At 43.7% G+C, this 26,292-nt stretch overlaps 1 protein-coding gene across 4 annotated transcripts in view; it reads left to right on the top strand.

Annotated features, from left to right (window-relative positions):
- cdh12a (cadherin 12a) overlaps positions 1-26,292 on the top strand; it is an 85,590-nt gene that overhangs the window by 36,006 nt on the left and 23,292 nt on the right. For all 4 annotated transcript variants that reach the window (XM_072668456.1, XM_072668454.1, XM_072668455.1 and 1 more), the window contains 3 exons: positions 3,813-3,932; positions 7,337-7,504; positions 8,759-8,946. In XM_072668456.1, the coding sequence (XP_072524557.1) occupies positions 3,813-3,932; positions 7,337-7,504; positions 8,759-8,946 (476 nt within the window). The remainder of the gene's footprint in view (positions 1-3,812; positions 3,933-7,336; positions 7,505-8,758; positions 8,947-26,292) is intronic.

Below are 26,292 nucleotides of genomic sequence, written 5' to 3'. Positions count from 1 at the left end.
CAACATATGGTCCCCAGATCTGGGTTAAGATCATGAATTCTGTTGTTGTAATCTCCAAAACAGATGTAATCTATAAAGTGGCATTTATTTATTTCATTTTATTTTATGTAATAATAATAATAATTAAAAAAAAAAAAAGACAGAACAGTCCCAGACAGGGTATAAATCACATTTGCAATATAATGATGGAAGCTATTCTCTGCTAGCCAATGCTGTCCCTCCTACACATTCAAGGAATGTCATTGTGAAGGCCTCTGCTAAAGAATGGTTTAATGGCGTGCCAAGCTGTATCTACTAAGGCCTAGAACACAGGAGCAGAAGAGCTATTCCAACTGTTTAGCTAGCACCTTTGGAAATGTGCTCTTGAACACAAGCAGTTCGGTCCTAAGAATGAAAGAGTGAAAGCTGCACATACCATTTATACTGTAGAGTATCTTCTAAACACATGCTTAGCAAAAGGTCATTATTGTTGTTGAAAAGAGGGCAACTGAGGTCCGGTGTTCCCGTCAGTTCGGACGTGGGTTTGAAACCTTCAGCACGTTTGGTTATTTGCTCTCCCCAACAGCTTCCTGATCTTGTTAACCTGATGATGAAATGGTCATAAGATTGGAAAGGGTTACAAATGGCTGGGTGGGTTTCACCTCCAACCCAAATCTAACGCACCTCATTCAGCTAATCAGGCACTTCTGAAGGTAAGTAATCAGGCTGGCTTGATTCGGGTTGGAGAAAGGTCTGCAGGAAGGTACATAGATCTCCAGCAACACTGTTGGTGACCACTTTTTGAAAGCATGGAAGCTGGTGCTTCCTTCAATGTGCAGTTAGGCAGACGGATTAGAACAGGGGGTGGGGAAACGAGGGCTAAGGTCCAGCACCGTTCTGACACAACAACTAAACCTGGTAATTGACTAAACTGCTTAGCTGAATCAGGCGTGTTTAAGCGGGGTCTTCATCCCTGGATTAGAAGAAATGACCAGGTGCTTCTCTTGGGAGGGGACGTTCTATTAAGATTAGTGCAAGAACACACTGTAGAATCCTCAAAGACGTGGTAAAGAACCCTAAGAGTAGAGCCGAACATCTACAGAAGTTTTTGAGAGGTTCTATAAATGTTAAAAATGTCCTTTAAGGAACCAAAAGTGGTTCTTCTGTGACATTGATCCAAAGGAACCCACTCTTAAGAGTGCACAACCATTTAGTTAGTCCATGTTCTTGAGTCTTGAGGTGCCAAGCGGTCCTTGAGGTGATACCTTTCTTGGTACCCTCAAGGGTTTGTCAATCGGTACCTTTAGTTAAGGTCAGTTCAATTGTTGCTCTCAAGGTTTGGACTCCCGGAAACCTGGTACCGTGGGTGGGGTCAGGCCCCGACAGAAAGTTCTCAGGTTGCCTCAGGTTTGGACCAACATTTGAGCACCTGATTCTGATTCAGGTTCTGATTAAAGCTCCAGCAAGGAGGACACGAAAAAAGGTGCTTTAGCTGCTTCATGGTCAAGACAGCCGGATGTCACTGAGGGATCAGGGAATGCAAAGGTTGTATCAGGAAATTTTACAGCAGGATGTCGGAACCTAAACCTGTGATCTAAAACCGGCTGACGCAAGCCATTCAAGCCATACGGCCCAAAAATACCCAGGAGCTGAAGCAGCTTTGTAAGGAGAAATGCAACGTGTTGGGCTAAAGCAATATTGCCATGACAGAGGCTTATACCAGATGCTAAATATACCATAAATGTATGACCTTGATTATTTATTCTATTTTGTCAGTGGAAATACACTAGCAAGCGCTGTTAATGTGTTTCTTAGGCTAAATAAGATGGCCTTAATTACATTTTATTACCCAGATAAAGATCAGAGAATTTGTTTGAAGCTATTCAGGCAGAAATTCAGTTCGTTCCCAAGGGCAATGAACAACGTATTTAAACTGTCATTAAAAAACCTTGTATCTCTAGTTTAGCCATTTTTCACTTTTTGGCAGTAAATGAATATATCTGCCAGTTGTTCTTTACATTGTGCCTACATTTCCTAATGAACGGACCAATAGAAATGCTCCAACTTGACTTCTATTGACTTCTATTGGTTATTTTGGAGATGCAATAATGGATTTCTTTGCTTATTTATTTGGGGTTTCTATCAAGTGAAAAACCTCCCCTCCATCCCTTTAGGCCTTCTTCCTAATCCTGAATGTAGGTAATATCCACAGACAGAATCATTTAAAGGGTCCGTATCATGAGAAGCCAGATTTTTCTCTTTCCCCTTTGAAATTCATTGTTTTTGGTGACATTAGGAGAGCACGGATATAAAGGAGAGCATGGATTAGGAGAGTCAGCCTGCTCTTGAATGATTCCCTAAACAAGCCGACCAATCCGAATCGAGGTCATTAACATATGGCTTAAAATTTCCTAAAAGCTCACAATAACAACAACAACAACAACAAAAAAGGTTCATGGTCTCCCGTTTAGGGAGAGAGCTTGGCTTGAAGGTTTAGTGTCTGTTATAACTATGTAGTTACACATTAATGATAAATGCAATAAAATAGTAATGACAGACAAAGGCAGAGCTTATGTTAAAACACATATATGAGCTTCACTTTTTAATTTATATTTATAAAACGCACGTATCTCAATAGCTTCTCTTATATGGTTATATGTGTGTAATAACCATGTAATAACTATTGAGAAATACTATTGAGAGTCAATATGCGTATGTATTTACATTTGCTTTTCTACTGTAATGTGTCTGGAGCAACAGCTCTACATATTACAGGTAGTTACATTGTTATTACATGATTGTTAATGTGTAACTACATAGTTATTATCACTATTTAATTTAACAAGGGTCCAAATGTGTATCTAAAAATGAATTATGACTGTTTTTTGGTTTAATAAATAAATAAAACACACCAAAAACGCAGGGTATGTAGTTACACATTAATAATGAATGTAATAACATAGTAATGGCAGACATAGGCAGAGCTTATGTTCATACACATGTATGAGCTTTACTTTTTAATTGATATAATACTTTATAAAACATGTATCTCAATAGCTGCAACCGCATATTCTCTCTTATATGGTTATATGTGTGTAATAACCATGTAATAACTATTGAGATACTATTGAGAGTCAATATGCGTGTGTATTTACATTAGCTTTTCTACTGTAATGTGTCTGGAGCAACAGCTCTACATATTACAAGTAGTTACGTTGTTATTACATGACTGTTAATGTGTAACTACATAGTTATTATCATTATTCAATTTAACAAGGGTCCAAATGTTTATCTAAAAATGAATTATGACTGTTTTTTGGTTTAATTAATAAATAAAACACACCAAAAATGCAGGGAATGGCCACCAACAGTGCTTCTCTTAGGAGACAAAAAGGCTTTTTCACACCCAGTGATCCACAATCGTTTCTTAAGCAGTGAGCAATGGGCTGCCGAATTGACCGCTGCTTAAAGTCATGCCCCCATTGACCACTCTGCAGTGTTTGGTTCTGCAATGTGACTTTAGTAAACAGCGCGGTCCTGATGTCACCCCGCATGGCGCAGCGAATCGACAGGGTGCTCCGCTACTGGCTAATTCATCGCCTCTCCAGCGGACAGGTCTCTAGAGTCCAAGGCCCATTTCTTATTGATCACATGCTGAGCTAGTTTTCCAGGAGATAGTCTGCTTGATTCTCCTAAGCTGTTTAATTCAAACAACATGCATGTCTGCGGCTCTTTATTTTTTTTATACCTGAATAAATGATCTGCTCATGAGAATGAGAATTATAAAGGTGCAGCACGTCTTCAAAGCACTGTGATGCTCTGTGTTCCAACAGGCACATACGTGATGCAGGTCACAGCCACAGATGCAGACGATCCCACTTACGGAAGCAGCGCCCGGATCGTGTACAGCATTCTGCACGGACAGCCATACTTCTCAGTGGACCCCAAGACTGGTAGGAGAATCCACCACTGGGCTGGGCGTGGGTGTTCTCGTTTACACGTCTAAAAATACAAGTGCTTCAAAGGGTTCTTTGAGGAATGCCATGGGAGAACCTTCTTTGGTTCTTTGGTTTGGTTCTTGTCACTCACGTGTCTCTTTATGCAGACATGGGGCATTCTTAATGGACACAAGGGTGGTTCCTCTATGGCACTGTTCAGTATGTTGGTATTTGTTCCATAGTAGCTTTAAGATAAGATAAGATAATCCTTTATTAGTCCCACAGTGGGGATTCTCAGTGTCACAGCAGAAAAGGGATAGCAAGACACTCAGATGCAAAAACGTAGATAAATTACCACTATATACACAATATAAATAATATAAATAAATATTATTTACAGATTATTTACAGGTAATTGCTAATGACTCTTAATTGCACATGTAAGGGTGGCGAGGGGGGGGGGGTGGTTGGTGGTATTGCACATTGTATTTTTACATCGAGGGATCTCTATTCCCTGAACATGTGTGTGTGTGTGTCCGTGGTCCGCTGGGAGCAGTGCTGCTTGTGTCTGACCTGCGATACCGCTCCTTCACACACTAGGGGTGAAGCAGCCGGTCACTAAAGGAGCTGCCCAGTGCTGCCAGAGTCTCATGCATGGGGTGGGAGCTGTTCTCCAGCATGGATGCCAGCTTGGCTGTCATCCTCCTGTCTCCCACCACCTGCACTGGGTCTAAGAAGCACCCCAGGACAGTGCCGACTTTGAGATTATTCAGTTAATCTGTAAAGTGAACAAATTAAAACCAATTTGTTAACAGTAAACAAATGAACAATTCCAAAAACCGGTAAAATTAATGTAAAAAATTAATTACAATCATATACTGATCTGTGCCAACGCAAAGAACCATTTCGATGCTATAAAGGATTCTTTGCCTGATTATAGGGTTAAATAAACCTTTAGAGATGGTTTTATGTAAAACCTTTTTAAAGAACCTTTATTCAGTTCTATATAGAACGTCTTTTCCTTAGAATGCAGTATTATCACAAGCATTTATTGTAGAACTTCACTTACTAAAGAACATTTCCATGGCTTTTCCTTTAGCTCCCACCACCCGACTCTGTAAACTGTACCATCCTGACCACGACTCAAAAAGGACCATTTTTTTCAGCGTTTATGAAAGGGCCACTGACCTTGGCTGTGAAGGCCATTGGGCTCCTTTATGATGCAACACATGGCCCACTCTTTCATGTGAGCCGGTCAGAATAAAAATCCAAGTTTGGTCGCTTGTGCTGCCTGACGTTTGAGAAAATTTTAATTTAAGGACACAGGCTGGCAGTAAGTTAACAGTTTTATATGTAAACTCAGTAAACTCTTATTTTTTTTACATTAACCTAGGCATGAATGTTTATAAATGCATTTAATAACCACTTGATAGGAAATCCACATCTCGCTGGCCAATTTATTAAAAAGTTCTACCTTGTATTTCCACACACTGGCTCAAGTTTACCAGTGGGTTGAATACTTTTATATGTAAACTTAGTAATATATACATTCATACATTCATAGGCATAAATTCTTCATACATACATACATACATATATACATTCATACTTTTATAACTTATATTTGTATTATCTAATAATCTTATACATTTTTTATATCACAATAAATTTCTGCCAATTGATTGCTGCTATTTTAACTTTTTGAATTTTGTGTATTTGTTTTCCAAAGTTGACCAAAAACGTCCTTTTAGAAATGCAAATGGTCCAATATCTAATTAAATGTCCACATGTACATATTTTTAAAGCCAGAATATCAACTCATGGGACCATGTTAGAATTAAACTGTTTATTTGCTTGTGAAGACACATTGTTGGTATCTCAGTGCTTAATTGTTTAATCAATCTTTAGGTCTTTTTGTAGCACAGAATTGAGCATTACTCCAGTAATTAGCAATGCATTCAGACATTCTTCTGTAATATTCAGGGTTAGGGGTGAACATGCAAAATTCCATGAGTGCAGGGGTTCTATAGACTGGTTAAAAAGAAAAAAACATTACCCAGAAAGATCTTAGACGATAAGTACTGCTTGTGTAAATATGATATATATATATATCTCAAGGGTCTTAATAGGGAGTTTGTACCCTCTACTCTTCTGGAAAGGCCTTACTCTAGACGTTGGAGCATTGCTGTGAGAGTCTAACAGCATTCAGTCACTGAGAGCATTAGTGAGGTGAGGTACTGATGGTGTTGGATGAAGCTTCATCTCTCCAGAGAACAGTTCCACAGAGCTTCATACCTCTCCAGCTACCACTTGGCATTGGGCATGGTAACCTTCTGACCTGATGCCACAAATTAATAGCCTACAGCTGTGGTTAGGGTGCATATGAATGGCATCTAGTACTTGCTTATTTAAATACACTGTGCCTCTTTCCCCAATCTCTTCATACGAATTTTCATAAATTTGTTCTTGGGGAGGGTCATGATGCTTTGCCATCAGCAGCCGGAGCCCAAGAGAGCACAACTCTCTCTTTGGGTGGGTAGATGGTGCCCTCTCCACACATCACTCCCATTAGGATGGTTAGTTAGCAGAGGCATCTGTTGGCGGATGTATCCTAGCATGTTGGCTGGCTAGTGATGCTGCGTTTGCGGCAGTGTGAAAGAGGCTTTCCATGTATCGGAGGAGGCGTGTGCTTGTAACCATCATTCTAGTGCCGGGAGCATTGGGAGTCCTAGTGAGAGGGTGGGTTCATTGGTTCAGCTAAACTGGGGAGAACATTGGGTAAACATATATTTTTTTAGATTTATGATGCTTTTTAAATCACAGTTGTTCACAGATGCTCTTTTAATGCTGGATAATATTTTTTTTTTGTAAACTGAACAAATGCCAAATAAAAAAAAAAAAACACTGGTGAAGGTCAGAATCTTTGTGAAAACTGCGGAAATTGGTTTTAAGAGGAAATTTCTTCTTTAAAACGGTTGGTGAATGAGGCCCATTGCTCATTCTCAGAACCAATAATACACGGAATTTGCGGCCTTCATCTCCATCTATAATAATATGACTCTGAGAAGTTTGCATGAGGCATGTCGGACGAGCTGCCAAGCTTCAAGTGTGCCTATAAACAAAGCCTGTCTTTTCGATGCTGGCATTTTCTTGACCCCGTGTCACGGCAGCATCTCCTGATCAAAAGGTATTTCCTCTGAGAGAGAAACTGTTAAGGCTGATTAGCCTTTAGCAGAATGTCAAACGCTCACCTTTTATGGCGCTGCCCTTAGGAACGTGGATTAATGAAGGGCTATTAAAATGCTTATCGCTGACTCTGTGCTGTGGCCATCAAAAGAACATTGAATTCTAGGTAAGCTGTGACCTCACCACCTACTGTACCTGTCTTTTTCAACACTCTGCCTGTCTCTTTATCCAAGGCGTGATAAAGATTGCCTTACCCAACATGGACCGGGAGGTGAAGGAGACGTACCAGGTGTTGATCCAGGCCAAGGATATGGGAGGACAGCTGGGAGGCCTCGCTGGGACCACTACCGTCAACATCACGCTGACTGACGTCAATGACAATCCACCCAGATTTGCTAAAAGTAAGCTGAACACACTCGTTACCCACTTGATTGGAAATCCACACCTTGCTGGCCACTTTATTAGAAACCCTTACCTTGTATTTCCACTCACTGGCAACTTTATTAGAAACCCTTACCTTGTGCTGCCACTCACTGGCAACTTTATTAGAAACCCTTACCTTGTGCTGCCACTCACTGGCCACTCTATTAGAAACCCTTACCTTGTACTGCCACTCACTGGCCACTTTATTAGAAACCCTTACCTTGTGCTGCCAGTCACTGGCAACTTTATTAGAAACCCTTACCTTGTGCTGCCACTCACTGGCCACTTTATTAGAAACCCTTACCTTGTACTGCCACTCACTGGCCACTTTATTAGAAACCCTTACCTTGTACTGCCACTCACTGGCAACTTTATTAGAAACCCTTACCTTGTACTGCCACTCGCTGGCCACTTTATTAGAAACCCTTACCTTGTACTGCCACTCGCTGGCCACTTTATTAGAAACCCTTACCATGTGCTGCCACACGCTGGCAAGTTTATTAGAAACCCTTACCTTGTATTTCCACTCACTGGCAACTTTATTAGAAACACCCACCTTGTACTTTCGATGACTGGCCACTTTATTGAAAACACCTACCATGTAATTCCACTCACTGGCCACTTTATTAGAAACACCAACCTTGTACTTTCGATGACTGGCCACTTTATTAGAAACCTGCTATGGTAGTGTGTGGGGAGCTGGTACAGTGTTCAGTGTAACTGTAACTGCTAGGTTGAGAGGGAGTCCACCACCCGACAATATCCAGCCAAGAGCAGTTCTGTGGTCAGAAACCGGCCACTAATGAAGGGCTAAAACATCTTACAGAGTAGGGCTGTCTCAATTACAGTAAGTGTTTCAACACTGGTCAGTTTAGCGAAGCGTTAGTGGAATTGGCTTGTCGAATGTGGGACCGGACGAGAAAAAGCTTCTTTTACAGTGTAGATCCCCCCCTCGGACCACCCCAGCATGTCTCAAAGCCTTGGCTCCGTGGCTGTCCACGCTGAAGACAGCTCACTGTACACAAGTACAAACAGCTTTGTAGGATTTCGCAAATGTGATTGCCATGCTCGCACTCGCTGGCAGAGCTGCTGAAGTGATTAGTGGATAATTAGCGCTAACTATCTCTGGAAGCCTGCTCTCACTGTGAGGGCCTTTAGGTCTCATCCGGAGTGTCAGGTTTGTTGCTGGTTGTTTTCTCCCTCATTTTCTTTTCCTTTTTTTCTTGTTGCAGGTATCTTTCACCTACGAGTTCCCGAATCTGCGCCGGTCGGCTCCTCAGTGGGAAAGATTAAAGCACACGATCTGGACTTGGGGAAGAACGCAGAAGTGGAGTACAGCATTGTTCCCGGAGACAGCAGCTCCATGTTCGACATCTACACTGATGAACACACTCAGGAGGGAATCGTTGTGCTGAGAAAGGTAGGGGTGGAATAAAGAGACTTCCCTGGGGGAAAGGGCAAGGCTGCGGTGACCTACTAGTTAGCTTAGCATAGAGACAATAGAGACACGGATTTTGAGCAACCCAAATGGCCTTTATGCATACATGCCCGTCACCCAATCAGCAAATGAACCTAAAGAACATGGCTATAGCCCGAATGAGGCTCTACAGGAGACTATTGCTTTAGCCCTGTGTGCTCACCTCCATGCCTCTCTCAGTCTCTGGCCTCCTCCCATGTGGTCTAACCCAGCCCTTCTAAGGTGTGTGGCGTTAGGTCAGGGCCCAGACTACTACAGGCACTGCTACATAGCTTATGTTTATTGTTCACTGCCATTGGCCAAATTAGCACTTTAGAATTTCAGGACAATGGTTTATCTTTCATTCATTTCGCCATATTATGCATATACGACTGACAGCCTTACCTTATTGTGCTTCTACGGCCAAATGCTTTTCATACACGACGTTGCGTTTGCGTGTTTGCCCCAGGGTGAGCAATTCTTATTGCTGCACACCAGCCTCCCCATCTTCGGTGAATAATGCAGCACCAGTCATAAAACTGTTAATGTCCTGCCCGCTCTCCGGTGCTGCCTGCTCCAATCACAACCCGGATCCATCATCTCGTTAATGTGGGTTACAGCTATCCCCAGGATATCCCAACCCCTGTTTCGCCAACACGGCGAAAGTGTTGACGCACAAACAGCAGGGGCGAGCTTGTTCCAGTCGGAGCTTAAAAAATACATTGTTTGGGGTTTAGGGAAGGGAAACGTCCGACCCTTTTTCGAATTTAGACGGCATGAATAAATCAGCTGCCGCTCGGCGATCAAGCGCTCCCACCTCCTGATGCGAAGTGACGGGGCGATCTCCCCGCAGACATCAGGTAACGTGTCCACTCTACATCGGCGGGCGTCCGCGCGTATAAGTGCTTAGCTGTTCAAATGGCCTGGTAAAAGCTTGCGGACGAGACCGGAGTGCTCTCCATCCTCCAAAGAGAGGGAGGGGAGGGTTATTCTGTCATTACCTCGAGCCGCGGCAGTTAGCTCTGTGGGAGTCCAGGGCCGCGTGATGACAGCCCGCGACTTCCAGCCTTTCAGGCCGGCGGAGCGGCTGCCTCTTCACATCTACAGCTCTTCCAGTGGCTGCCTTTCGCGAGTGTGGAGGATCTCTGATCTCTAAAAAAAAGACCACGGGCATGAAAGGTTGTGCCGAGGACATGCTCTAATGGTGCCGTTCTTAAAGAACGCGTTTGCTGAAACACCGAATGAAGACAGGTTGCACCTTACTGTAAATGTAGGCGATCAGGCAAGGGCATGTATGGTGTCAGAGTGCTCGCTTTTGTAGTTGTGCGCTGAAGCTACAAGGCTAATGCTATGCTCTGAAACATAAAAGTGCTACAAAGGTTTTCTAGAAGAACCATCTTTGGAGCCATTTTTCTTAGAGGTCTGTTAATCTTTGAATTTCCCACTTACACCTTTCTTACACATTTCTTTTACAAACAGGAAACCAAAAGTTGCAAAGAACATTTTGTAGCACCTTCATTTTCCATTTGGCTTATGCTCGAAGAAAATCCTTCATCCATCCATCCATCCATCTATCTTCTTATCCGCTTCTTCTTGGTCAGGGTTGTGGTGGGACCAGAGCCTGCCTGGAATCATTGGGTGCAAGGCAGTAGTTCTGCCTGGACAGGGTGCCAGTGGAAAAGAATGTGTTCCAGAACGTTCCAGTTCCTCCACCTCTTTCAGACCAACAATTTAATGTTCTAGCAACATTCATTTGAAATGTCCCTGAACAGCTTTCCTAGATTGCAGAACATTTTAAAGAACATTTTGTAATCCTCAACCAGCTCTTATAGACCTGCTAAGCTTAAGTGGACTGGGTTGAGATTAAGGGGTCAGGATGAGGGTTAGGGTTAGGTTTTGGGTTGAGGTTAAGGTTTGGGTTGGGGCCAGGATGAGGGTTAGGAATAGAATTTGGGTTGAGGTTACAGTTAGGGCCAGGATGAGGATTAGGATTTGGGTTAAGGTTAGGATTAGGGCCAGGGTTTGGCTTTGGATTGAGGTTAGGGTTAGGGCCGGGATGAGGGTTAGGATTTGGGTTAAGGTTAAGGTTAGGATTAGGGCCAGGGTTAAGGTTTGGCTTTGGTTATGTTTTTGGTTGAGGTTAGTGTTAGGGTCAGGATGAAGGTTAGGATTAGGTTTTGGGTTGAGGTTAAGCCCAGAGTGAGGGTTATGTTTTGGGTTGAGGTTAGGGTTAGGGCCAAGATGAGGATTAGGATTTGGGTTAAGGTTAGGATTAGGGCCAGGGTTTGGATTTGGATTGAGGTTAGGGCCAGGATGAAGGTTAGGATTAGGTTTTAGGTTGAGGTTAGGCCCAGAGTGAGAATTAGGTTTTGGGTTGAGGTTAGGGTTAGGGCCAGGATGAGGGTTAGGTTTTGGGTTGAGGTTAAGGTTAGGATTAGGGCAATTGTTAGAGTTTGGCTTTGGATTGAGATTAGGGTTAGGGCCAGGATGAAGGTTAGGATTAGGTTTTAGGTTAGGCCCAGAGTGAGGATTAGGTTTTGGGTTGAGGTTAGGGTTAGGGCCAGGATAATGTTTACATTAGGTCGTGAGTTGAGGTTTGGGTTAGCATTTGTGTTGGGATTAAGGTTAGGGTCAGGGTGAGGGTTAGGATTAGAATTTGGGTTGAGGTTGAGGTTAAGGTTAGGGCCAGGGCTAGAATTTGGGTTGAGGTTAAGGTTAGGGCCAGGGTTAGGTTTTGGATTGAGGTTAGGGTTAGGATTAGGGCCAGGGTTAGGTTTAGGATTAGGGCCATGGTTAGGTTTTGGATTGAGGTTAGGGATAGAGTTAGGGCCAAGCTGAGGATCTTCTCTAATCATCTGCAAATGACCACTCCAAGTGCTCTAACATGCCAAATACACAGTATTAAGATTAATGAAGTACATATCGCATAGTATTAATGTGTGGTACACAACTGGGATGTAGCCATAGTGTCCTAAGTAGTACTAAGTATGCATTAAGTGAGTAGAAGGGTATATGATTATACTCAGCTCTGGAACTTTCATCTATATCACATGCTACATCCTCAAGACTAGTGTTGTTAATTTGTATGCAATGAATGTTGGAGACACTCAGGGAAATTCCACATCTGCATTTTCACAACTAAAATAAAACCTTAGGGGAATGTACATCCCATCAACACCCCATCAACATCTATCCAAGTCAAATACATCACACATAGAATGCTTTTAATAACAGTGTGAGAACTTTTAGCCTTAGCCGAAATTGTGGGAATTCAGACTTCAAGGTGGCTGCTGTTCCACTTTTAGCAATAACCGCCACGACCTGTCAGAAAACCTTTCTTTCACATTTAGGGAATCTAAAAGGGATGCAGCCAAATGTGGTGTGGTGATTTGGGAAAGCAGTTGGTACGGTGCTAATTGGTTCACACAAGCTTAGATTACTCATTAGCCACATTAGCCATATTGCCAAGACTACAGATGTAAACTGTGAACACCAAGCTCTGGGCTGAGCAGCCGCATCCAGGCTGACCAACCACATTTTTCTTCAAATTAAGGACTAATCAAGCAACGGTGCAAATTAGTAGCATTATGTACAATAATGGGATGTTGCACCATGTGCTCTTCGCTCTTCTCGTCCTTCCTTTCCACTCTTAGCTTTTTTCCCACCCCTATTCCCCAGACTGCATTCAAACTCCAGAACAGCTGCAGTGCAGGACAAAGTCACGCAGTCCTTACGCTGCAGAATGGCTGTGCCATATCTGCTGACCCAAAAAGAGGCTGGAAATGGATATGAGGGATCCTCACCGTGGGGCTTGGAACAGGGTCAATGACAGTACCCCTCCGTCCTCAACCGTAGGCCACCTTCCCATCCTCCCTATCCCACCACTTCTGCCCTCTTATAGGGATGGGCAGGTCCCCCCTGTCGTTTCATCCTCTGGGCTTTTTTATCATTGTATATTTATGTGTATATGGCCAAGAATATGGAGTGCACCTCCCAACTGAAATATTATAATATAATATAAAAATATAGTATAAACACCCAAGCACTGGGGCTGTGGGGTAGTGCAGCTGAGGTGTTGCACCATTTACCGGTTTGTCACTAAAATGATGACCAAAAGGAAATAGCCAGCTAACCCTTAAAGAGCCAAATTATATATATTTCTTGAGCGAGAGAGAGAGAGAGAGAGAGAGAGAGAGAGAGAGGATAGACATGGATGAGAGAACCTTCGCTGCCTCCTTATGGACATTGCAGTTCTGTATTTATGCAAATATTATGCAAATTAGACACACTATACATTACATTTTATAATTTGCAGTAATGTAGAGAGACTTGGATAAACACAGTGGCAGTGGTTGAGTTCATTTATCAGACACTAGGTCTACGTGAGTCCTTCATGCACATCCCAATGATGTCCTTAACAGGCACTCTCAGTCAGGCCCGAGGCCTCAGATAAATCGCCCCAAAGTCACCTTTCACCCACTTCCACAGAGACAGAACTACACAGTTAACACTAGATTTGGATGATCTACCTCTTCTGGTACCATGGTTTAAGGATGGGCCTTATCTCAGACACAACAACCTTCTCAAGGAACAGTACCTATGGAGAACAGCAGTTGAGTAGCCTTTATTGTTGGTCCACAGAATAGAATTGGGGATGGCAGGAGTGAAGACTGTCTCCTCCCTCAACCCACAGCTGAAACTCCATCAAGTACCATTGGGATGAGCTGGCGTTGTCAATATACCCTAAACCAAGTATACCCGTCTTGAGGGGTATAAAGCTTCCCAATATGTTGTTCTTTGTAAAAGTGGAGCAGCGTTCTCTGGAGTGGTGGAGCTTCAGCTAATAGCCTACCATTGGGATGAGCTGGACAGGCATTTGTAGTTATATCAGCCTAAGGTCACCCTGCCCAGTGCTAAAAGTCAGTTGGAGGGGTGAAAAGCATTCCCTGCTGTGGAGAAATGTAGCAATGTTCTCTAGAGTGATGGAGCTCCAGCCGATGCTTTTGCCGTCAGTAGGAAAAGTGTTTATAGCCTTATTGTAGCCTAAGGTCACCATGCCCAGTGCAAAGCATCAGCCAAAGGGGTATAAAGCCCCTAAGCATTGTTCTGTAGAGAAGTAGAGCAGTATTCTATGGATTGATGGAGCTCTATTCACTAGCTTTGTCCTTGGTAGGAATGGTGTTTACATTCTTAGTAGCTTAAGGTCACCATGCCCAGTGCCAAGTATCAGCCAAATTATGTGGAGTGATGTAACTCCCTCTATTCACTAGCTTTGTTCGCAGTAGGAATGATGTTAATAGCCTTATTTGCCTTAGGTCAACTTACCTAACACCAAGTGCTGGCTAGAGGGGTATAAAGCCTTCCAGTATTGAGTTGTGGAGCTGTGTTCTCTGGAGTTATGGAGCTCCATCCAGTAGTTTTGGCCTGAGTGAGAGCAGTGTTTGTAGGCTTAGTAGCATAAGTTCACCATGTCCAGCGCTAAGAGTCAGTCAGATGGGTGCGAAACCCTCAGGCATTGGTTGGTGGACCAACTGAATCACATTGATGGTGGATCTTTGCATTAGTGGGAGTAGTGTTTGTAGGCTTAGTGGCCTAAGGTCACCATGCCCAGTGCCAAATATCAGCTAAAGCGGTATAAAGCCCCCAAGCATTTTTACTGTGGAGCAGTGGAGTCACGTTCTCTGCAGTGATCGTGCTTCTTCAGTCCACCTTAGTAGCCTAAGGTCACCATGCCAAGTGCCAAGTGTCAGCTAGGGGGTCTAAAGCTTCCTAGTGTTAGGCTGTGGAGAAGTGCAGCCTGGAGCTCCAGGTGTTGGATAAGTTGGAGATCCAGAACACATCATAATCATCAACACCTGACCTCTCTAAGGCTTCTATATGGTTGGATGCAGCCAATCCATAAGTGCAGAGGCTGTTACTGCAGCAAAGAGGCAAAGCCGCTGTCGTTACCCTTGATTTTAGAAGAAATGCTTGAGGAGCAGCTGTCAAAAATGTTCTTTTAGCGTTCCCAAGATGCTTAAAAGTATCTGTTGCCTATTAATACCCGTGGATTAGAGAGTTGATGCAAGTACCACTGGCACTGCTCATGCCTACCCTTCTCTACTTTGCTGTGCTGCTACTTTAACCCCCCCATGCTGTGATGCTCTGGGACCTTGCTGAAATGCTGAAGCAATGCATTTTGGGGTCTGTCTCGGCTTTAGAGCAGGTTGGAGCCATAAGAGGATCTCGGGGACTAAATGGGTTCAAAAGGATAATCTCCTGTGTGCGGACAACGCGACAGAGGTGGGCTCGCGGTGCTTCGGCCCACCTCGCCCACTGATTACGTGAGCTGGAATGGACGGCCTAAGAGGCTCTCTCCCTTTGATTTAGCGAATAAGATGTTAGAGTCATTCCTTTGTGAGAGGAATCCTCGCCGTGGGGAATACTGGCTGTCAAGATGATGGGAAAATGGCAGAGGCAGGGAAGCAGCCTGGAAAAAGATGAACTTCCTGCTGACACCAGATTTTGTTATTCCGATTTACGTGCCTTTATTTTATGCATTCGGAGGAAATAAAAAAAAAAAAACTTACACACAATCAAATTTGTGCCAAACGAGCTTCTTCCACATACTTTAACAGCATTAGGAATTCATGAATAAATGGCAATTAGTGAGGGAATTAATTAGGGCTTTGGAGTGGCTGCCAGTGTGGACTAACAAATCTACGCCCCCATCAGCTTTCTGAATGTGCGTCTGATTCCGGATTCTCTCAAGAGCGGCTCGGAGAGAAAACACAAACACAAACTTTTGCTGTGGAGCCTCAGCAGAGCAGCCTCAGAGGAGTCGGCCGAGCAAGAAGTAAACAGCGCCACCTAAAGGCTGCCGGGGAGGTTGCACAAATGCAGCCGCAGCCAGGAACGCTCCGGAATATTTATGCTCATGGCTCATTTCAGCAGGGGAGTTAGTGTGTCAGTGTTGTTTCCTTTCTGTGTGTGTGTGTGTGTGTGTGTGTGTGCTCTCTGAAGCGTGGCAGTAGTTGCTACACTCGCGCATTTTGATCATTCTCGGAGCCCTCGCGCTCAGACCCCAATCAGATGAGGAGGAACACTGATTGTAATATGATTCAGCGTGTGTGTGTGTGTGTATGTGCGGCTGAGTGAGGGAGTGAGGGAGTTAGAGAGAGACTGTGTGTGTGAGTGCAGAGGAGAGAGATAGAGAGGCAGGTGTGGAATGTGTGGAATGTGAAAAAGTGAATGCACCCTTCGAGCGAATCACTTGTCGTATCTGCAAAGTTATTGCAACCTTCAGTGAGAGTTGTCCACGTCGCTGACCTCCTTTAATTAAGCAGGACTTGCTTAAGGCATGTTTGCGGCCCTCCCGCGGCCTCGCTGTTGGGCTCAGGTCGGGACTTTTCCGAGGCCACTCCCAAACATTCGGTGCATCACTTCTCAGCAGCTTTTCTGTTTGGGATTAGTGTTTTGCTGCACAATCCCATAAGAATCTAATCATCAGAACGTCTCCACACCGCCTCGATAGCACTACCACCACCATGTTTAAGTGCTGGTTCATTTCGGCAGGTGATTTTGATCTAGTTTAAGCCTTCGATTTTAGACTTAAATCCAGAGAAGGGTAGGTCTGAGCAGTACCCGTGGTATTTTACACCTCTACAACTCTCTAATCCACAGCAACAGATACTTTTAAGCATCTTGGGAATGTTAAAAGAACATTTGACAGCTGCTCCTCAAACATTTCTTCTAAAATCAAGGCCTCTACTCTTCTAGCAAGGCCTTACACTAGACTGCATCCAAACCTAGCAGCCTTAGAGAGGTCAGGTGCTGATGATGATGTGTTCTGGCTCTTCAACTCATCCAACACCTGGAGCTCCAGGTTGCATTGCTCCACAGCCTAATGCTAGGAGGCTTTACAGCCCTGTACACACAGTCGTAGATCTTAGGCTAAAGTGTGGTTATGACACATAACTGAATTTTGGGAGAAGGAGGATGCCCCAAACTCCTCCTCCTCCTGGCCCTCAAGCTCCTTACACAACACTGCTTCTCAGTCTAACACAGTGTCAAAGAAACATCGCACCCACCCCCACCCTCCCGTCTCCTCCCTTTCTTCCATCGTTTACCAAACGAACAGGGGAAAGGGTCTGCTATGACCGCCTCACGTTCTATCTCGGAGGGTGGTCAGCACTAGCAAAACGTATATATTAGCTTTCATCACATTTCAGTCGTTTAGCTGTTGTTAGTTTGATTGTGGACTAATTTTAGTCATGTATCTTTACACTTTTACCATTTTAGAGGTTTTTTGCTAACTGTCCTAAAAAATAGCCAAAAATTATGCTTAATATTTACTAACATGTTAAGTGTCATGGCATGCCAGGCCAGACACAGAGGGACGAACACACAGTGATTGAGTTAAAGCAAGCAGCTTTATTAACACAACAAGACAAACAAAAGGGGGCAGGTGAGGCAAAAAAGCAGCAAAACATGAACGACAGTGATAAACAAAAACCTGAACGTGGCAAACAAGAGGGTGAACCAAAAACGAACCTGGGACTGGGGGTCGAGCTGGTAAGAGCAGCTAGTGCTAGGGAGAAACCAAAGGGGACAAGAAAGAAATCTTACAGGCAGAGCCTGGGCTAAACAGGGGTTAATGTAAACTGCTGTCGAACGGCGCTACAGTGACTAAGAGGGGAGAGCTGGGGGACCAGCTACTGAGCAACGGCTAGGCCGACCTGGAACCGTAGCGTGCTGCCATGAGCGAGGGTTGCCTAGCTGGGACATCTGGACAGTGAGCTAGCAAGCCTTGCAGAAAACATGGATAGCAGGGTGACCTGCTCCTGAATGAGCACACCGAGCAGAAGCTGGCCTCAGCACAGGTCCCAAACAATACAATTCTCGGCACCAAATGGCGGTGTCAAGGCTCCCTAAATACCCCCAATCCCAGGTGTAACTCATGAACCAAATGAACATGAACCGATACGATGAACCAAACACATGAACGAAAACGAGGCGGAAGTCCTCATTTGTGCCTGTGGGCGGCGGCTTGGAATCAGCCAGGGGTGGCCGTGATACTGAGAGGCTGACATTAATATCCAAACTTATGAAAGAAATATGCTTTTAATAAACAGGAGCTTACTGGGTTCAATAGGACTAGGCTCAGCCTTTACAGACAGTCCCTTACTGTCTTCGGGGTGCCCATCCCCTTTTGCTTGCAGTTTTCCCAACAACATAAGGGTAGAGGGCAAATGTGGAAAGGAAGCACCATCAACCCACCCCTGAGACAGCAAGGCCAGTTGTGCCCTCTCTGACTCTGGCTGCTGATGGCAGATGAAGCAGTATCACAGTGGCAGCATTGCTGGGCTCAGAGTGTTTCTGTGCACATGAGGCTGAGAGATATGGTTTGTGGAATGTAAGCCTGTGTGTGTGTGTGTGTTTGCATAAGAGTGTGTGTTTTCCCAGCAGTGTAATTGCGTGTGATCTCATGCTGGGCATTGTTCTCTTTTTCTAGTACCTGGATTTCTCCTGATTACTATGATCAGCCCTAAAATAGAAGAGGAGCTTGTATTCGGATGCATGGCTGTGGTGTTTACAGCCAGAGCGGTGTGTGGTCATGTGTTACTAAGTGTGACGTAACTCTGTGTAACGATTCTGTTACGTAACACTGAATGATGAATGCTGTCCACCTTTGCTCTGTGGGAATGTGATACAGGTGTGGTGAACAATGCCGCTGAGGGCATTTCACAGTCCTGCTGCACTTTCCTTCAGGTCATGAAGCACATTAGTGTTATTAGCACTAATAAGGCCAGTTGAGTGGCAGCGCTCAGTGCGAATCAGGTAGATGACCCGTCCATCTGTCCTGCTGTGACTCATCATGTTGTAGCGCTGAACGCCGCTCAACATGGCTGGGAGCTCAGCTCAGAGTCCAACGTCCAGGCGCACACTTGTACTGAGGCATGCTGAGATTTAGGGGTGTGAATCCTACAGTGATTCGACTTGGCCATGATTCATTCAAAAATGATTAGATGAATCATAAAGTCTTAAAAATTTATTTAAAGTCAATCAGCCATAACATTAAAACCCACTGACGGGTGAAGTTGACAACAACTTCCAGAGGGTTCCAGAGACAAGGGGTGTCAAGGGGTGGGATGTACAGTATTAGTTTTATTAGCAAGTGAACAGATAGTTCTTGAAGGTGACGTGTTGGACGGAGGGTATAATGGGCGAGCGTATGAATCTGAGACACTGGGACTGGGTCAGAACATCTCCAAAAACAGGGTCTTGTGGAGCGTTCAGGACCAGCACCAAAAGTGGATTCAGGAAAGAACAACCAGTGAACCGGTGACAGGGTATGGGTGCCCAAGGCTCATTGACATGACCCATGGAGGCCCCACCTCACAAGTTACTAAAGTTAAAGGATCCGCTGCCAACATCTCGACGCCAGATACCACAGGACACCTTCAGAGGTCTGGTGGAGTCTAAGCCTCGACAGGTCGGAGCTGTTTTGGTGGCACAAGGGAGGGGCTACACAATATTAGGCTGGTATTGGATTTAATGATATGGCTGATTTAGTGTAAATACATAATTGCTATACTTTTAGTAAAACAATTTCTTTGGGTTTTTTGTTGGAACCATTTTATGAAAGGTTCTTTAAAAGGTTCTTTACCTACGATGAAAGTCCAGTTACAAGTCCATATCCCTACACACTTAGCAAAAAGGGTTCTACATAGTGCTGAAAAACAGTTCTTTGACTTGTAATAACCCTCCTCCAACTGCAATTACGCATCCCAGCTATTACAAAATCCATGGAAAGGCACAGTATACTTAAAATAAATGATTACAGACTCCTTCAAAGTTTGTGAGGAGGATCATGCCTGTCTTCTTCCATCCGTTCCTTGAATTTTTCGCACCCCATAACCACCCTATCCATAACCTATGTCTTATCTCTCAATCCAGTCTAGAGAAAAAGGGTGGTGAAGGAGCTCTGGCCTTCTATCTTAACCCCTTAGACCCTGTAGCCCACAGGGTCTAACATTAGTTTCATAGGCCCTAAGCTAGAACCCTGTGGGATTCCACGAAACCCGCTAAACCAATAAGTTACCAAATAAGTCGCATTAGGATTAATAACTGAAAAAAATCCAGAAAAATAAACCTATATTTCTTTGAGTTGTAATAACCCTTCTCCAACTGCAAGTATGAGTCCCAACTGATACAAAATGCACAGTATACTTAAAATAATGGTTACATAATATTTGGAACTACCAATGTTTGGGAGGAGGACCATGTCTTGAGGATCATGTCTGTCTTCTTCCAATCTAACATCCTCTAAATTTCTATCTACCTTCTGTTCCCCCATAACCATCTCCCATCACCATGACTCATCTTACTCTGTTCTATCTCTCAATCCAGTCTAGAAAAAAGGGTGGTGAAGGAGGTCCGGCCTTCTATCTTAACCCCTTAGACCCTTGCCCTCCATGAAAGGGCAACCGGTGAACCAGAGGTCCTAAGTTATGGCCTTGTAAAAATCAATACCTCAAGATTTTGGATTTATTACAGTTAAAAATAGCCTGGAATTTTTATTTCTTTATTTTATTGCATCATAATTTATTGAGTTATTAACCAAAAATTATTTATTAACCAAAATTCAACGTAATTCATTCAATAAAAAAAAATAAATAATAATAAAAAAAATAAGATGCACAGATATTTGCAGAATGCACCCATGCATTATGATATATTTTTACTCCCTTAGCCGAGATGAAGGCGGACAGCAGCGTGGTGCTGCTGTCACTGCTAAGCCGACCACCCACAGAGGAGAAGGGAAAACATGGCTAGGTGTTTCAGACAGGCTGCTGATGCTTCTTCCTCAGTTCAACACGCCTTAGGCTGAAAACAAAAAAAAACAAAAGCAGGAACACTGGACTAAGGGTGTTTTCACTTCCTGAATATAAGAGTCTGCACCCAGGGCCAATTCTGAGCCCAATGAGGGGCTTCACACAGAAGAATTCCATTCAACCTGTGGATCGACTGTACAGCTGCGGTGCATTTTTGTAGGACCTAGGTTCATCCGTTCCTTGCTTTTCCTTATTTGCCTTGAATACTGCAAAGTCTTCCTGTAGCAAACCCCAGACCACCGATTTCAGGAGGACCAGAGACACAGAGGGGCCGGAAAAAGACGTAATGACTCGTTAGTAACACTTTACAAATACACTAAAGGGACAAAAGTATTGGGACATTTCAGTTTTTCTTCTGAATCAAATCAAATCAAATCAAATTTTATTTGTCACATACATAGTCATACACAGTATAACTTGCAGTGAAATGCTTTTTTGACAGTCTGCTCACATCAAGCTATACAATAAAAATCTATATTTAAACTTAACTAAACCTTAACTTAATGAAGTAAAGTGCAAAAGTGCAAAAGAAAAATAAAATAAAAATGAAGAAAATAAAAATAGAATAAGTTACGTTTAAGTTAAAGAATAGAATATAAAAATGAAAATATAGAAATATAAGCAAAAAAAAGTACAGAATACAAATATACAAATATATATACAGAGATGAAATAGTGCGTGTCTGTGTGTGTGTGTGTATATATACATACATATGAAATCAAGGGTATTGAGTTTATCCGGCTTTTGTCAGAGTAACTGTCTCTAATGTCCAGAGAAGGAGGAGGATCACTGCGGTGTGGATTTGATTGCATTCAGCAACAAGAGCATTAGTGAGGTCACCTCATCATGCCCTAAAGTACTGGATGGAGCACCATCAATCATTCCAGAGATTGAGAGCTGGTGGGCTTTATACCCATCTAGCCCACACCTGGCATTAGGTATGGTGCCAGTAGGCACATAATTATCTGCTCTGGAGCATCCTATTCAATTCTCTGCAGGGACAAGGCAAGCTGCGTGTGTGCATTTGCACATCTGTGGCAATTAAAGGGAATGTCCACAAACATTTGGACCGATTGTATAGATCGTGATCACAGATCAAACCGCTGTATTTACTTTGTTTACGTCTGTGGAGGCGATTGTGCCGGAGTGTGCTCGTCTGCAAACATTCCCTCAGATGTTCTTGTAGGGGTTTCAGAAACAGAAGGGCTCCCCTGCCATGCGCAAGCTCTAATCAAAGGGTCATAAACCAGCGCTGCTAAACCAAATCCATCACACATGCTCGCCTGGGCGCTCGCAAAGGTAACCATTTCCATATCAAAGTGCTGGGACAGGCAGGAACATCCTTACATGCATTTGGAGCGTGGCCAGCTTTGAATAGCTTCTTGCAGCTGTAATGCCTGACAGATTCCTCCACCCTCGTTCGTCTGAATGGGAACTTATTGCAACTGAGTGCAGACTAGAACACCGTGTGGTTTCGCTGTTTGGAGGGGTAGAGTTCGACTAGGTCACAGGGGGCATCAGAGCTGACTCAATACACGTTCAAACGTGTTCTCCAAATGAACTGGGACGGCTCGAGTAACTTGAACCAGGGCAGAAGTGAATGTACCGTAGCTTGAGCGAAACGACGACTCGAGCAGAAGTGAAAATAGCCCTCAGTCAAATCTGATGGTCTGACGGTCTCCGTTTTTGAAGTTATGACTGAAGTTATGGCCTTGAGGGATTGATTTTTGTCTAAAATAACTACCATCTACCACTACTCTCATTTTTGATGTTTCACCGGTTTGGAGGTTCACTTTGTGGGTCTCCTTTTCAGGCGGACCCTGGTATGGGTTATCTAAGCGAGGCTGGTCAGTATTTCAGTGGATTCAGGTGGGTTACATACATATGTAGCTTTACTTGTACCCCATTTTCTACCTAATTTGGAAGGCCCATTACTCAATCCCCGTTCATGTGAACTCCCCCTATCGGTAACATTGCTAGAAGACTAGCACATCACTTGCGACCCATGTGAAGCCAGCCAGGGCCTTTTTTCGAACAGTCGCTAGCATTGGTTCTAGAATTAAGTTAAATAATCATATAATAACCTCCCAGCTGTCTCATATTGGGAAATACTAGGTGCCTTGACTTGGCTGAAGATGATTTTAGCATTTTCTGCAATGTTCATAATACTTTTATATCCTGGACTCTCTTTGACTAAAATGTTGACTTACGGTAAAAGGGAAAACAAGACCCTGCACCTCTTATCGAGCTCTTTGTGAATAAACAATCAACTGGCAATGATTTGGAACAAGCATTTGTGCATTGGATTGTGAAGCCACCCCCATCATCTGAGGCAGAGCAAAGCTAATTGAAGCAATTTACTCACTGTCCTTCAGCTGTGGAGCTCCATCGATTTATTTGTATTTCCTGTCTGTAGTTGTTAATGTCAGCAGTTGAAGCACACTTTGCGGCTTTGCTGGTATCAGGCAGTAAATAACTTCAGATTTAACACAGTCCTCTACTAAAGACCAGACAGGCTCTTTGTTACGGGCCTAACAGGTCCAACATCCCTGGCTTTGTTTTAGGTGTGCCGACATCTGAACACTGAAAATGAAATGTCTTCTGAAACTCAAACATCTGCTATTAGGTTTCGTTGCTGAGGTTTCTGCACAATTCTCAATCAGGGGACTCGAACCCATTGTGTGCTGGTATCTAGCACAGTTGGATGATTCCCTTATTTATTTAAAATGTATTTAACTGATAATGAATTAGCAGCTTTAGTATACACAGATGCGGGTGGTCCGATATCAACACTGCAACCTTGAGTATCTACCGATAACAATGGCAATCACTGTCTCAACCCTAGGCCAATTTTGTGTGATTTTTGGATAGTTTGGCATAACGTTACTTGCCTAATCTGTTATGGTGTGGTGTGGGGTTTGGACTCAAGTGCAGTTAAACTTTGTTTTATTATTATTAAATAAAACAAACCTTTTTACGGTGAGATTATGACTGTTGGTTTGAACTCCCAACCCTGGTAACAGGAGCCCAGTGTATTTCCACTGCACCACCACAGCTGTTATAGGGGGGCAGTATAAACACTGTTCATAAGCAACATAGAAAACGGCGGGAAAACAAACAAAGGAAAAACCAGGAGTGATGTTTACTCAAACAAAAGACAACAACTCAAATGCTTTTCTCTTTTAACTTCAGCTTTTCTCTTTTAACTTCAGCTTTTCGCTGTTCACAACCTGAACTTTTCTCTTTTAACTTCAGCTTTTCTTTACTGTTCACAACTTATACTGTTTTCTCTTTTCACTTCAGCTTTTCTTCACTGTTCACAACCTGAACTTTTCTCTTTTATCTTCAGCAACCTCTACAAAGGTGCGACAGGGAATTGTGTTTGGCTGGGTGTATTTATACCGTGCCACACAGGTGGGTCTGGTCAGCGTTGATTACCGCTGGGGATTCTGGGGCTTGGAGTTCTTTGCTCCAACTCCACCAGCTTTCATACTTTGCTGGCCGGGCCCCCTGCTGGTGGCTGACCACCGGGTCCACAACTCCACCACACCAACTAACAGAGGCCTGTACTGGCTAACTTCATTTTAAGAATGATGAGGGAAGAGAGCGCCATCGACTTACCCAGAAAGAGCATTGAACAATTGTGCTCTCTCAGACTCTGACCACCGATGGCAAAGCGGCATGGCTTGGGATTCGAACTCATGACCCTCGGGCCATAGTGGTAGCACGGTAGACCAATGAACCAATCAGAGCCCCTGTAAATACGAACAGAATTTAGATATCTGTACGTATTTTGCCGAAGGTTGCCGAAGCTGGGGTCCCACCTAGTTTTTCCTTGCCACTGTCACTATTGGCTTGCTCACTGGGGGTCTTTGATCCTTCATGTCTTATGTTACTTTTTTATGTCTCTGTCTTTTACTAATTACTAATTATGTTGAGCTGCTTTGTGACAACAACAGTTGTAAAAAGTGCTATACAAATACATTTGACTTGACTTGACTACATGCTACATATTCTGTGGATCCAGTTAGTAGCAGTCCAGGCTTCTTGTTCATGACACCACTGCAAACAAAGGCAGCGGTGAGCTTGGCCAAAATGTACTAGATTTTGAGCAATTCGTCAAAACGACCATCCTGCTTCTCTCAGTCCAATGATGCACTCCCTCTCAAAGTCTGTCAACTGGGCAAAATGTCCTCATGTGTGTCGTAGAGGCATGGCTACATACCCAAACATAGCCTCTGCTGGCCTTTTTATAGGGATGCACTTTTACGCCCTCTTGTGGCAAGACCCACCTTACACCACAAAATCACAAAATCCGACATGTGGACGCTCTAGGAAGAACCCTTAAATTGGTATGGAACCTTCTTTAAACCTTTATCTTTAGAGAACCATCCACTGAATGGTCCAAGGTTTTTTAGGGGAACGAAAGTCGCTATTCATCAATGTCACCATTCATCAATGTCGCCATTCATCAATCCTTTTGTGGCACCTTTGTGACCCCGACAATCCTTCTGGCCCTTCTGGACCATACTACTGGACCATTCCATGTCTGGTCACTCCACACGAACAAAATCAGAAGCTTACCATCCAATATCTGACTCCATACAGGCCATCAAATGAAATCAGAAGGCTGTTATATAGTGCTGTACAGTATCTGTGGAGAATAATGCTGTGGTCAGCCCAAGAGTCCCTCACTCTGGCTTTCTCTCCCTCTCTCTCTCGCTGTCCCCATTTAGTTAGTGTGACTGTGTCAGATCCTGCCTTTTACACGCATGAAAGCGCTCCGTTCTCTCTCCCTTTCCTTTCTGTCTCTCTGTGGCGTGTGGCGTTAGGGCCGAGTCAATGGCACCCTCCAGCCTCCATTTCCCTCTCATCTCCGCAGGAGCTCTCTGTTATTGAAAGCTCTAGCCGTTGCATCATGCCCTGAATGAGGCGCGATGTGTTTCAAATTCCAGGCGGGTCCGTCAAATACAGGCTCGGTTTTTGAGCGCTCGCAATCAAAGGGAAAGGTGAGGTTCCTGCATTTTGCTTAGAAGTTGGATATTAGTCACATTGTGTCTCTGCAGGAAAGCTTTCACCCGTCCTCGTGTTCCAAACCCAGCAAGTACAATCCATTTCTGTTATTTATTTATTTATTTCGGGCTATTCTGCCATCAAACGGGAGGATAATGCGCACAGAAGGCAGCTCCAGTGAAGGATGGAACTCTTTTTGGCTCCATATGTAAAACCTATGTAGTCATGTAAAGGAAATTAGGACATTTCAGGTCTTTATTAACATATTCGGGACATTTGAATAATATTAAGAGATAATATGACTGATGCAGATGATCAGAACATGGTTAAAGGGGATTCTGGAGGAGTCTGCCTTATTTAATCCTCAGACATTTAGCTTGGCTTGCCCTTGATTGTTGAAGGGATGAGTAAAGATCACTAT

The sequence above is a fragment of the Salminus brasiliensis genome, chromosome 23 (assembly GCF_030463535.1).
Source record: "Salminus brasiliensis chromosome 23, fSalBra1.hap2, whole genome shotgun sequence".
NCBI classification, from domain to species: domain Eukaryota; kingdom Metazoa; phylum Chordata; class Actinopteri; order Characiformes; family Bryconidae; genus Salminus; species Salminus brasiliensis.
This window is presented reverse-complemented; position numbering and strand designations above follow the sequence as displayed.